This window comes from Heliconius melpomene, chromosome 19 (genome assembly GCF_056956725.1).
Source record: "Heliconius melpomene rosina isolate 202511_hmr_F chromosome 19, ASM5695672v1, whole genome shotgun sequence".
Lineage (NCBI taxonomy): Eukaryota > Metazoa > Arthropoda > Insecta > Lepidoptera > Nymphalidae > Heliconius > Heliconius melpomene.
This window is the reverse complement of record NC_140407.1, coordinates 14,341,598-14,355,423: the sequence shown is the minus strand read 5'-3', so window position 1 is coordinate 14,355,423 and position 13,826 is coordinate 14,341,598. Positions and strand designations below refer to the sequence as shown.

The following is a 13,826-nucleotide window of genomic DNA, read 5'->3' as shown; positions in this document are numbered from 1 at the left end:
GGGGTTGAAAGCTTGTATGGAAAAATCTTTAAAACGCCACCGATTATTATAAAAATTTTAATTTAGACTCTTAAAAATATTTAATTGAACATGTGTTTCATGGTTTTCTAGAATTCACCCCCTAAGGGTGCAAATAAGGGGTTGAAAATTTGTATGGAAAAATCTTTAAATCGCCACCGATTTTTATAAAATTTGAAATTTAGACTCTTAAAAATATTTCATTGAACATAAGTTTCGTGGTTTATTTTAATTCATCCCCTAGGGGTGTAAATAAGGGGTTGAAAGTTTATATAGAAAAATCTTTAAATCGCCACTGATTTTTATAAAATTTGAAATTGAGACTCTTAAAAATATTTTATTGAACACGTGTTTCAAAGTTTATTAGAATTCACCCCTAAGCAATAAGCAAGCGAAGCTGCGCGCGTCCGCTAGTACTTTATATACTTATAGCCTTTTTCATATATCTGTTGGCCACCATTGGTCTTTCGGTTCTGCCTTATACGTACTGAAATACCTGAAAAAAAGAACTAAAATGTTAAATATACTGTATAAACAGCCGAACCACCCAATTCCCCATTTGCACCCCATTCCTAATAATATATCAACATAAACAATACAAACAAAATATCTAAAGTACATATTTATAACAATCGTAATTACCTTACAATAACCACGTTTCTATACACGAACTCCCACTCATCAATACTCTCGCTCGGTTCATTGATGAATGGTGGTTTCGTGATTGCTTATTGTTGTTTTTTTTATCCGGAAACGTAAATTTATGAAAACACAAACGTAACATGGATATGACTTTGACTTTCATCCAATCCCCATTTTTCCCCAATTTTCTAGACATTCCATGTTGAGGGAACGAAAATCAACGCAGCGTTGCCTCGTTACCAGAGCGAGGATATGAAAATTTTAACATTTCCTGAAGTGGGAATCGAATCCACGGTTATGACCCTACTGAATATATCAAGTACCATAAATATCTAAAAATAACATTCTAAAATACAACATACAAAATGATAATACCCATTAAATAGCTTATAACACTATTTCAACACACACTTTCATCGTACATTTTTCGCAACCGAGCGAATCTTTCAACAAATCGTTTTAATACAAATGGTTCTAATAAAAAATATTTCATTTTTGCAGGTGAAGGAGAACTATGTGCTTCTTCAGCATAATAGTGATCATATTTGAGTGTCTGTGCTGTGAATAAGTGAGTCCCGGTGAAAATGAGTTTGCCAATTTTCAAGACGCTGATACCGTTCCTCTGTGGACTTGTTTCAGGTATGTGTTTTTTGTGTGTGTTTGTGTGTTTTTTAATATTAAAAGCATTACTTTTTTTATTAGTAAAATGTAATGCTTTTATTAAATAACTCCTGGGGAAAAATAGTAATGATGATGACGAGTGAGTAGGATTTATTATGTACTGCATTTTAATAAAAAAGTTTTAATTTTCACAGAAAATTTTTAAAAAATACATTAATGGAATAATATACAACATATAGTTTTTTATTTAATAATACATACTTATAAAAGTTCGATTGACGAGTAAATAAATTTTTGTTATTTTTATTTTGCGTTTGGTCGATGTGTATTTAGTTAAATAGTGTAATGACGTAATAAATTGATAGTAAAAATCTTAAAGGAAAAAAATAATTTTATATTTTTTAAGCAATAGTTAGTTTTTTTTTTTATAATTTTATACTTTTAATGTATCTCAAATAAAAGCTTGTTTTTTTTAACTACATTTGAAAAGAAGAAGAAAGAAAGAAGAAGAAGAGAAGTCGAGTAATGATAAATAACTTTACATGTCACTCATAATTGAGAGCACTTTACACTCGAGAGCGTTGAGGTTAAAACAATTATCATAGCACACTAATTGAGGCTCACAAGTCAAATTCCCACTTCCCACTTAATATTGAATCAAGCTAAAAATAAATTAGAAATTAAAGCTTCTAGAAATAGATTTTAATTAAGATTACTATATATAATTTTAGTTAAAATAAATATTTTATTAAACTGGCTGAAACTTTAGTCTTCAATATATAGGATTCTTTCAATGTTTTAATTGACAGTATTTAAAATATTAATTTTTTTTTAGCTCGTGAAAGTAAGATCTTGGTATCTGTCAGTAATAAAACACCGATTCCAGTAGAACACAGCACGTATATGACGTATGGTTTTTACAATTTTACATATTATGTAGTTTACAGTTTCCCACCAATACATATTGTTTTTCAAACTCCGCAACGGTTTTTAATTTAATTTTCACTAAAAAATAGAGTGCCCGCTTTAACTACACGATTGTTTATTTAACAAATAGAATTGTTTTTGTATACGTGTGCTGTTACATAAAGTTCCATGATAATTTCGAAATGAATGTACCTATTTGAATTAAAGATTTAAAATTGGTTTGTATAAGGATTCATCTAAGTCATATATATGATTTATGTGCAATAAAGCATATAGAAGTATAAAATGAAAAAGGTAGTTGACAAGGGTGGGCTTATTTCTAAAAGACCGACCGGTGGAAGAATATATCTATCACACAGCGGGGAGAGTACATTGCAATTGTCAGTAAAAGAAAATAATAAACCAAATATAATAGAAAAATGTAAAGAAAAATTATACATATTATATAAACTACATATACATTTTTTTTGTTAGTGTTCTGTGATCAGTCGAGGACTATGAGCAGATTGCTGTAGGTAAAATGATACACTACATACTACATATACATATACTAGCGACCCGCCCGCGGCTTCGCCTGCGTGAACTACGTTATTATTAATTTCTGTCTCCATGAGTACCGACGTCCTATAAGTGACGTCCATGTAAAATTTGAGGCTCCTAGCATTTGTAGTAACGAAGTTTCATATAAACTTTCAACCCCAAAAACAACCCCTTAGATGTCGAATATTGCAAATTCCCGTCTTAGCGAGCACCTACGTCCTATAAATAACTCCTATGCAAAATTTGAGATACCTAGCAAATGTAGTTTCTGAGATTTCGTGATGAGTGAGTGACCTTTTCATTTTATATATATAGATTACATATATACACACCTAGTTACTTATTTATTGTTAGTAGCTAGTATATGGTAGGAATTTAATATTTGTTTTTGCATTCATCTTTTACAAAATATGATGGTTATTGCCAGTGACTTTCCTCTTGAGAATTTATAATCACTGAAATTGTTCTAGTAACGTTTCGTACAACGCATTCCAGCTGCTGCTATTCCTCGCTAATTGCTGCTATTGTGAAATATGAGAGGTAAACGCAATACGCGTTGTGACAATTTTGTTTACTATTGTTTTTATTATTCATTTAAATTAAAATCACCTTCACGCTGTATCCCGCACAGCGGATAACAGAGGTTCCCTCTGCCTACTTTGTGTGAGGGATGCAGCGTGAAGCTGAGTTATTTATTTATTATTTTAAAGACTAGTTTTTATATATAGTACACAACTTCAAATTCCTCAAACGGTGAACTATATTACATTACTCAGGTAATATTAAATTTATCAATTATAGTTCATTAGTAAATGCTATTAGACATAAGCTGCGTACAATAGTTGGTACCAATCAATGGCTGATGAGTGTTTGTGTTGTTTCCAACGTCCTATATGTGTCGTCTATATCAAAGACGATATACTCGTACTGTGTAAATTAGTTTATATAATCATATCACTTATGTATTACAAACGTGTGACTGTAAAGGCGACAGGGTATGGGTTCGATCCCCGCTCGAGGTAAGGAAATATTTTTTTTTTTATTTCTTTGGTGTTGAGGTAGCCTACGGCGTTGAGTTCCGTTATTCAACATGAAATGCCTCGAGAGTTTGGCGGAAAATGGGGAAAGGAATGTCTGAACACTAAGTTCCCTTTATCTACTCTGCTGTGTACGAGATACAGAGTGAATCCAAAAAAAAGTATAGTAAATACATTATAAGCCTGTTGTTTTAATGTTTTTTGTCTGTTTAAGTGTTTATATAATTTATTTTATAGGTTTAATAGTAAAAAAGAACGAAAAATATAAAAACTTACCACCATCACACACTTTGCATATAGTAATATTTAATGTTAAAAAATATCTAAACTAAAAATGAGAAACAAAACTATTTACTTGTAACGTATCCCCTGAGTAAAAGTTGGACTCACAACTACAAGTATGTAGTTATCTCGGACTGTGGCAAACTTATATTAAAAATTTACTTTTAAATTAATTTTTTTACTGCACGTTGCGGTATACTGCACATAGCAGAGGCAACTGAACCTAGAGTTAAGACACTTCCGTTCCCAACTTTCCACCGAATTCCGGAGGCATTGCATGTTGAGTGGTGGAATTCAACGCCGCACTATACCTCGTTATCAGAGCAAAGAACATAAAATATTTTCATATAATTATTCAAAATGCCTTATAAAAATGATATCTTTGAGACAGGTTGACTAGCACTAAGAAATTTAAATCCTAAACTAAATTCAGTGATAATTTTTATCATTTCCACGTTACACTGACCACTCCAATCGTTGTAAGCTCTGCAGCAGCAAGACTAACATAATTACTTCTTGTCCAACTTGTCAGTATGAAAATTAAATAAACGTTGAGCTATAAGGAAACGAGAATGGAATAGAAGGAGGTCGACTATGTTTTCATTAAGCTCGGTTTCTCTACAGTTGCTGCACCTCGAGGGGTTGCTGCTATTAATTGTAATTTTATTTAATTGTTATACAATTTTGTGTTTTACATGTTAAATATTTTGTTTTTCTTTTATTTTTGCTCAAATTTCTTTTGCTGGATTTAAGAGAATTTTAACTTTAGAAAATTTTACTCTGTTATAAAGATAGAATTGAAATATCATTCGTACGAATTCTTTAATAACTATTTGGACAAATGAAATATTACTTTGGTTTGTCGTTTTACTTTCGTACTATTATTAATGGCAATTGAAAATTAGTTTTCTCAAACTGTTCACAAGTTTAAATAAAAGCGTATAAAATACACTTTCATTGAATATTATCAACGTTGTGGTGAAACGTCAATACCGAATATTTTTAAACTAATCCGAGAAAAACTAGACCAATCGGGAAATGGGTCACAATATATATTAGCAATTCTTACTTCGGTTTTATAAATTACTGGATTCAAAGCAAATTAATTATACTTAAGACTATACTTTGTTAGTAAAACAAAGTAAAGTTAAATACATATATATATTAAGAAGATAATATTTTAAAATATGTGAAAATTAATCCACGATAAACACATCTACATTGAGATACCGTCTAGAGCGTGATTCAATAAATAAATTACAACAATATAGATATAAATTATAGGCAGCGGTGGTCAGCAGGATTTATTACGCTATGGATAGCTAGTTGAATTAATATTTACCTGTAAATCTCCCTCATGTCTGCAGGATCACGTATTTTGTCAGTGCCTTATCTGTTGTTCATTTTGGCATTTTGTAACGGAAAGCATAAATATGTAAACCCTTGGAAATTGTTGTTGTAAGGTCTGCTAGAACGCGATGGTAGAGGGTTCACATTCTATTCGGAAAATATTATCTATATTATAAAATGATATAATATTATAATAATATTTATCGGTAAATTGCTTAGATGAAAAATATTTTTAATGAGTGAAATCCTTGAGAATAGAATAAATAAAAATATAGTTTTGTACAAAATAAATATACATGTATACTTCAAATTAGATGCCTTTCAAGTCATCATTGTAAGTTTTACAAAATTACATAATCCACGTTAAGTTGACAAATTAGTTTCTGAGGTGACTTTTATCCGATAAATCTCTTAAGAGCAAATGTTAAGGCCATCATATTGTAGCGTACTACGTGCTAGTTTCGTAAACTTTTCAAGTAAAAAGATGGTTATTGTGTATCCCGCACACAGCAGGGTAGGCAGAGGGAACCAAGTGTTAACACACTCCGTTCCCCACTTTCTCCCGAATTCTGGAGGCATTGCGTGTTGAGTGGCGGAGCCCAACGCCGACAGTATTTATTTTACAGTATTATCCTAGATACTGTAAAATAATGTCTATCTTTTATATTTTATTTGTTTTTAAATATGTAAAAAGTTTTACAATAGGCTCTCCGTATTAAAAAAAACGATAAACATCGAATAGAAGCAAATCAATCATAAATAAAGAATAAAATATGGTAAACGATTATAAGGCAAAATATTTGTACAACGGGAACTTTCCTCATAGAGAAAGTTCGCTGACAGTTTTGATTAATTCATGCTGCTTACTAAAAGATAAATTTAAATCATATTTTTTTAAATTATCATCCTCTAGCCATATTAGTAATTAGTTATTACATATTAAAACGTAAGATACAGCTAAAAAAATAAAAGAACAAAAGCCTTATCTTCTCTTCTGTCCTTTTTAAAATGGATGTCCGGACGTGACAGTTTAATTGTTTGGCCATTTTGAATAAAGTATATACATATGTACGCATACGCGCTTTTCATATTATTTTCGGACTATAAATATAAAGATTCTGAGCTTGAGTCATATTCGAAAGAATATATTATTTTAATTTTTTCAATAAATAGGTGCTATATTTACTCAGAAAATCTACTCTAGGAAAATGAATAATGGAAGCATCTTAAATAGAACCCATTTTTTTATAGCTTCATGCTGTTTCTTGTACCCTGCTACGTACAAGAAACAGCATGAAGCTATAAAAAATGAAAGCTTGCGACACAGTTATTATTGTAAAAATACTTTTATGTATACAATATACTATGTATAATGATACAATATACTATGTATAATGTAATAATTATTTTTTATCTTAAAATATATTTTAAAGCTATAAATGAAAATATGAAAAATGTTATTTATGCTCAAAAGCTATATCATCTCATATAAAAGAGAAAGTGAAAGTTGGCTAATACACAACACTGCTGCTTTGTTTAACCAAAAATATCAAAAGAAAATATTATTTTAACATTCCCCTAATATCTACAGCCAGTACAAACAATCTGACACTGACCACGCTACGACAGTATCTTGAGTTATAATCGTAGTCAAAAAATGCTTACATTAATCAATTCGGTATAAGAAGGTTTTTTTTTAGTAGCTTCTCCTTATATTCCGCACATAGGAGGTTAGGCATAGGAAGCCTAATGTTAAGACGTTCCCATTTAGACTTTTCGTTCCCCCAAATAAAAATTTTAAATATGACATTCACCCGAGTGAGAATCAAACCCACGACCATCGCGCTTACAGTCGTATGCTTGTGCCTTTGCACCACGACGACCTTATAGAATAAGAATATGTGTATTTAATTTAACAATTGCAGGTGTATAGTACAATAAACAGTCATTTATCATTTTCAACGTGAAAGGGTCGGACCCTCGCAGACAAAGGGTAGAAAGTTTAGGAAAACGTGATGTAGGGGAAAATTTAATACTGATACGTAGAACCCGCGAGCATCGATATTCAATTTGAAAAATTTCGTAACGATGTTTACGTAAATATATTGAGTTTAAGATATTTCAAAGGAAATAAAATTATTATTATATATGAGGCCGTTGTGACGCATGAGAATAAGGGTGCAACTGTAACCGAGCCAGTGGTGTGTGGGTTCGATTTAATTTTTGTGAATATTTATTTTATTTATTAAATCTAGTTTTTGCTAATATTATTTTAAAAAATATTTAAATGTAGTAGGAAAGTAGGAATAATAACTGCTCTCCGAACGTGTTAATTTACCTTATGTTTTTAAAATGCAAAGTAGCTCCCACTGGACATCGTCCGTGGCTTTGTTGAAATTGAAATATCAAACCAAGATAGCTTGTAAAGGCAAATATTGCAAGTTTTTACTTTTTAATTGTATCATACAATACATATTTGAATATTTTACGCGGAATTTTATCTCGTTTAACGATTCTGGGGTTATAGTTTTGTAAGGCATAAAAAAGTAATAAATTTTTCATATTGAACTGAGATCTATTGTTCGAATCCTTTTGATTTGATATATGTAAGCTGCTGTTAAATATTAATATAAATCAATTCTGTTTTTGAAGTTATTTCTTAAAGTTCAGCTTGACTGAAATTTGACTGAGACATCCAGAGGGGTAAAGTACTCTATCGCCCGTTTCTGGTATACTGCCTTATGCCAACCATTAAAATACGAAAGAATATTATAAGAGATTCCAAGCAAAGACTTAAATTTATATTATAAAAAATATTTTTATATACATATGAAAAAAATACACAGATAGGTTGGCCTGGTCTAGATAGTACTGTTGGAATCTATGTTTAAATATCCCTACAGGCTGAGAACGTTTAACATCAATAGGCAGAGTTTATACTCTCCGTCTCTTTCTAGGAAATTGTTGTTACGGGAAAGTACTGGGAGTTAAGGGTACAAAAGGGTCAAAAACTTAACTGAACTAACGTTATTTGAAGTACGAGGGAGTGATGGGATGGTAGAGGATAGTGTAAAGGAGGGTAGAATGTAAATACCGTCGATCTTTTATAATTATGTATATTAGGTACGTGTCGTACTTCCTCGATTCAAAAGTAAATTGAATTGTTAGGTTTTAATTTACTGAAGCAAGGAAACAAGGAAGTCCACGAAGCAAGAAAATGTTTAATTTGAAATATAATATTGATCTAAATGATGTTGTGCTAAGTTTTATTTTATTTATTACCACGTATTTCTCGTTTAATGAGAGGTGACCTGAAGTAGCATTGTGATACAAGACTGTTCATTTCATATTGTGAAAAGAAAGCTGATATTGCCACCACCAGCCAGGCTACATGAATGTATTTGAACACTGAACTATCACGTGCAAAAGGCAAGCCTCATATGATTATCTGTTGTATCTTTATAATTTTTATTATAAAAGTATGTAAATAAATTAGAAATATGTAAGGGAGAAGTGGCATGAAAAAGCCAGTTTACTAAATGAAGCAAAAAAATATACTTTTAATTAAAGAAATTAAGATTTTTTTTCCTCAAATTATTATTTATTTATTAAACTAGGTAATTTCGTACAAAATAACCCTTAAATACAAAAATTCATCAATAAAATATTCATTTTAAAAAAATGTGTCATTTGGCTCTTTCATAACATTTCGGTATTGAAAGAGCAATTAAAAGTTATGAAAGAGCCAGTCTTATATTATGAGGTATAACAGTAAAAAATATGCTAAACAATATTAAATAAAAACGATATAATAATTCTTATTAAAAAGTAATGTTTTTTTTAATTCTATCAGTCATTTTAAGTAGATAATTCTAACAAACTTTTTAATCTTATATTATTCAGACCAATCACATTGTATTGTTTTATTTATATTCTATTTTTCTTAACATTATATTATTCTTAACATTATATAACATAAAATCTTTGTAGTGCTTAATTTCTCAAAAAAAAAAATGATTTTTCGGGCCTTTTTCGTTTTTTCTTTCGGCTCTTTCAAGGCCCGTCCATCCCGCTCTTTCATAATCTATTCTATAAAAAAATGTAACCTCCAAAATGACAACGATATCAAAACTTTTCAAACTCAATTTTAATGCAGTTACAAGGCCCAATATATACATAAACTCAATCTATATTCCAATTACCCGTATTTGTTTACAATGAAATACTAAAAAACAACTCAAAGGAGGTAAAATACTTACTTTGGAATGCCAAAAACTTCAACTCGACGTATCGGCGTCCGTTGGTTCCGATAAACTGTAAAATTTTTGTGGGTAAAATATTCTAACGAATCCGTTCCTAAACTACTTTATAGTAGTTTAGGAACGGATTTGTATTATTTAATATGACTATATTGCATATGACTATAATAATTATATTGCAAGTGGCTCTTTCAAAACCTGGCTCCTTCATGCCACTTCTCCCTTACATATTTAAGTCATATTAAATTCAACTTTAATATTCATATTTACTTCAATATTCTCAAGAAAATTTCTAGAATATTTGTTGGTTCAAAATACTCGCAGTTGTATATTTCCTACATGGAATGTATTATACACTTTAAATTTTATTATATTTACCACTTATAAAGATTGAAAGGAAACTACTATGGTATCAAATGTGGAAACATTCAATCTTCCTTAGCTAACCGCTAAAATTATGCAATCATAATGAGAAAAATCGGTTAAGTGCGAGTCAGACTCGCCCAACAAGGCTTTTATCCCTAGCGGAATAGTCAGAGACAGCCGAGCGCCAAACGCTACGGTCTCTACACCCACCGAGACTTCTGTACTGATTTGTTTGGACAAACGGAAAGACGAACAATATAGTTATCCTATGAGAGTTCCCTTTGTATTTTTTGAGATAAGGAATCCTAACAAGGATATTACATCACAATTCACCCTAAATATCATTAAAGAGATGACTCTTTAATGATATTTAGGCTGGCTCATTCATATGAATGAAATTAGTGACTTATTACTTTTGGAGTTTTGGAGAAATTGGTTATTAAACGACGTCCTCACATCCTTAACTTAACATACTTACCTACTAACCAAACTTTATAAACTTTATATTTTGTGATATCTTGTCAAAACCCATTAAAAGGCCATAAGTATTTTATGCCATAACGACGGTAATTCCTGGTGTATTATTTTAAGTGACATTTAAAATTAAAATATATATTCTAGGTAAACATTTGCTAAATAAAATGCAAATAGTATGTTCTCAACGAACTCGCTGTTTCTTTTAAAATTGTTTCACTGCTAAATTAGAAGGAGCTTCCTCCTCGCACAATGAACGCATAATTTCCTTGACGTTTTTTCTCCGCGGTCTAAAGGGCACTTTGTCAAACCTATTAGTCTTCATTCTTCTCGCTCTGAAACATTCGAGGCGAGCAATGTAAGTTACATTGCCATTTTTAAAGATTTAGACCGGAATAAATAATGTGGGACGTGCACTTTTTTCCTTGTAAATGTTGACTCTACTTTGATATTTTTTTTAGTTTATTTTTAGATAGCAACTATTTGTTTCAGTTCTCTATCGACGTATGTTTATTTTAGAAATGTGTTTTTTCCCTTTATCCTCTTTTTACTTTTTCACGGTTTGGTTAGACAATGCGTACTCAGTCCGTATAATTACTATAGGTTTGATTTTAAACAAAAGTAGAAGGACAAATGGAAAAGTTTATTTTGTAACTAGAATAAATTGCATACCTAAAATAATAAGAATAAGATCTGTTAAAGTTAAGAAAGAAATAATTTTACTTTTATCCTATAGAAATTGTAATTAAAAACAAAAATAATTTTACAAATATATAACTGCAATTTTTAATATGTGTTCACGTATTTAGAAGCATCGGAACTATCCTCAACTGTAAATAAACATGAGATCGTAAAATCTCATTATTATAATTCAACAAACATAATCCGTTGTAGAAAGTTAGTCACCAAGTTTGTTGCCACGAATTAAGGAGATTAGGCATGTCAGGGAAACTCACTAATGGTCGAGACGCACAATAAATTTCGTTACACCGACCAACTTTGTGGGTAACGTACCTTACGTGATGCAAAAGTTTCCACATCGACGCGAGAACATCGCTATGTGTGATGCGGGCTATCATTAGCATATAGCTAAAAGCGTAAAACATTTGACGTCATCAAACGTCAGCTTATATATATATACTAGCGACACTTCGCGGCTTCGCCCGCTACTGCTGAATTAGTTATTTAATACACTAATAAAACAATACTAGGTGTTTTGAGTAAAAATACCTTAAACAAAAAAAATATAGCTGCGAAAGTTAAAAATTCAAGTTTCGTTTTAATGTATTTTAGTTTAACTTTTAACGTTGAAATCTGGCACTATCTTGATATACGACCTCGGAAGTAGTAACCCTAGACATCGGTCGATAAGAATTGTGAAGGTTTTTATAAAAGCTTTCAAAAAATATAATAAATAATGAATAAACATGAAGTTGACGTCATCGTAGGATAATTAGAACGTATGTGACTAATGGTGTTAGTAATGGTGTTGATGGGTAATGCAAACTTCACACAGTTGAAACAAAAAAATACAGATATGATATAAATCATATCATAATTATACTGCAGTAGCTATAATGATTTATATCCTTCCATATAGCTTTTGGCATATTTCGTAATTTTATTATTATTATGTTTTTTTATAATATATCAATGAACGCAAGTCATCGAGTCGAAGTCGATGCCTTTGGACAACAAATAGCTAAGTATACTAATAGCCAGTGAAAGTGGGAACCTATTTACCTATTTTTTAATATTCTCTCCAAAATAAATATTTAAAAAATTTGGACAACCCCAGGTCAGGTGATGTCAGTGCACGCGATGGCTTTCCACTCGAGGGAACGCTTATAATTAGTAAAGAGTCCTAATCCAGTTTGGATGAAATGTGACATTCAGTAAGTACCCCAACGTAAAATATTTTTAAGCTGGTGAAATATTAATAAGCAAGGGGTCAGAGCGTCGTAATGGAAAGGCACGTGACGACAAGCAACGATTGTGCATTTGATGATTGAACGAATGGAATAGGAGTGAATTATTTGACAAAATGCGGCGTTGAGTTTCGCCACTTAACACAGAGGGAACTTGGGAATGTAGTGTTAACTTCACTTCCGTTCTATTACATGTAGGCTTGTGCCCCTAAATCTACGCTTGTGCCCCTGCGCCACGACTGACCTCAACACAATAGTTATTTTGTTATCAATATAAATAAAACTTTGGCAAAATTTGCATGTAATAGACCTGTTTAAAATATTCGTACTCTGGAACTAAAAAGTCAATTTTCTATTATTTTTTCTCTCTTAGTGACCACTCGTCCTACTTTCGGGCTCTTTCCCTGCAAAGGGTTTCGCTGTTTGTAATTAGATTACAGAATTAGTCTGAAGTTCCTTTAAAATTGCGGGAACGTGAATAAAAAATCTCTCCGAATTAATGGAAAAGACAATCCTTTTTACAATTTACATAGAAATTGTTTCCTATGTAAATTATAAATCATCTTATGTAAGCCTGAAATTTTTATGTATTTCGTCATTTTATATGAAAAATATCCCGTAATAAAATTCCTTATCCTTATATGTCATGGAATTTTTAGAATCAATTTAAAATATAAACTTAAGATTATTTATTTATTAAAATATTTATTTAAATTTTAAATATACACATTCCGTGACAATCATAAACGATATCATTATTTATCGGCAGTAAAAAAAATAAATGAACGGACATACATATTATATTGTAGCGAAAAATAAAATAAAAAATAACAAAACAACAACTATTTTTGATGACAATAATAATATCAAAAAAAAATATTGTCACCAAAAATAGGACAGTATTTGATTTAATAGATAATAGATAATTAATTATTAGCGGTAATTATAGACTTGATTCATTTGTGCTATATACCATAAGAAGTATTATTATTCTTTTATTAGGTCGATTTATAACTAAGTGGCTTTAACTATGTAATAAAATCTAAGAAAGTACAGTACTGTCATCAAAAACGTAGCTTAGGTGACGATACAATAATATGAGCTCATGATGGAGGCGGGTCCTGAATAATAGAACTAACTACTAAAACTAAACGAAAACAAAAAAATAATATAAATTTCGATACAAAATTAAATTTTAATTTAAAATAAAATACTTAACACACATTCAGCAAAATCCAACATTCTTAGTAACAGGCAATTACACATCGACGTGTTCTCGAATTTACCTTATAAATTATAAATACTTAATATTTTATCCTCAAAGAATTTGTAAATGAGCTTCAAAGTACGATAAATTTACATAAAACCACCGGTTTGTAGGC

The 13,826-nt window shown here is 30.6% G+C and overlaps 2 protein-coding genes across 2 annotated transcripts in view; one reads left to right on the top strand and one right to left on the bottom strand.

Moving 5' to 3' along the window:
* The window catches only part of LOC146528968 (uncharacterized), a 107,720-nt gene that overhangs the window by 33,130 nt on the left and 60,764 nt on the right, over positions 1-13,826 (bottom strand). The window lies entirely within an intron of this gene.
* Positions 1-13,826, top strand: part of LOC146528969 (uncharacterized) — a 66,361-nt gene that overhangs the window by 21,423 nt on the left and 31,112 nt on the right. Inside the window, exon 2 of the mRNA XM_085203284.1 lies at positions 1,162-1,299. Coding sequence (XP_085059410.1) covers positions 1,245-1,299 — 55 coding nt within the window. The 5' untranslated portion in view covers positions 1,162-1,244. The remainder of the gene's footprint in view (positions 1-1,161; positions 1,300-13,826) is intronic.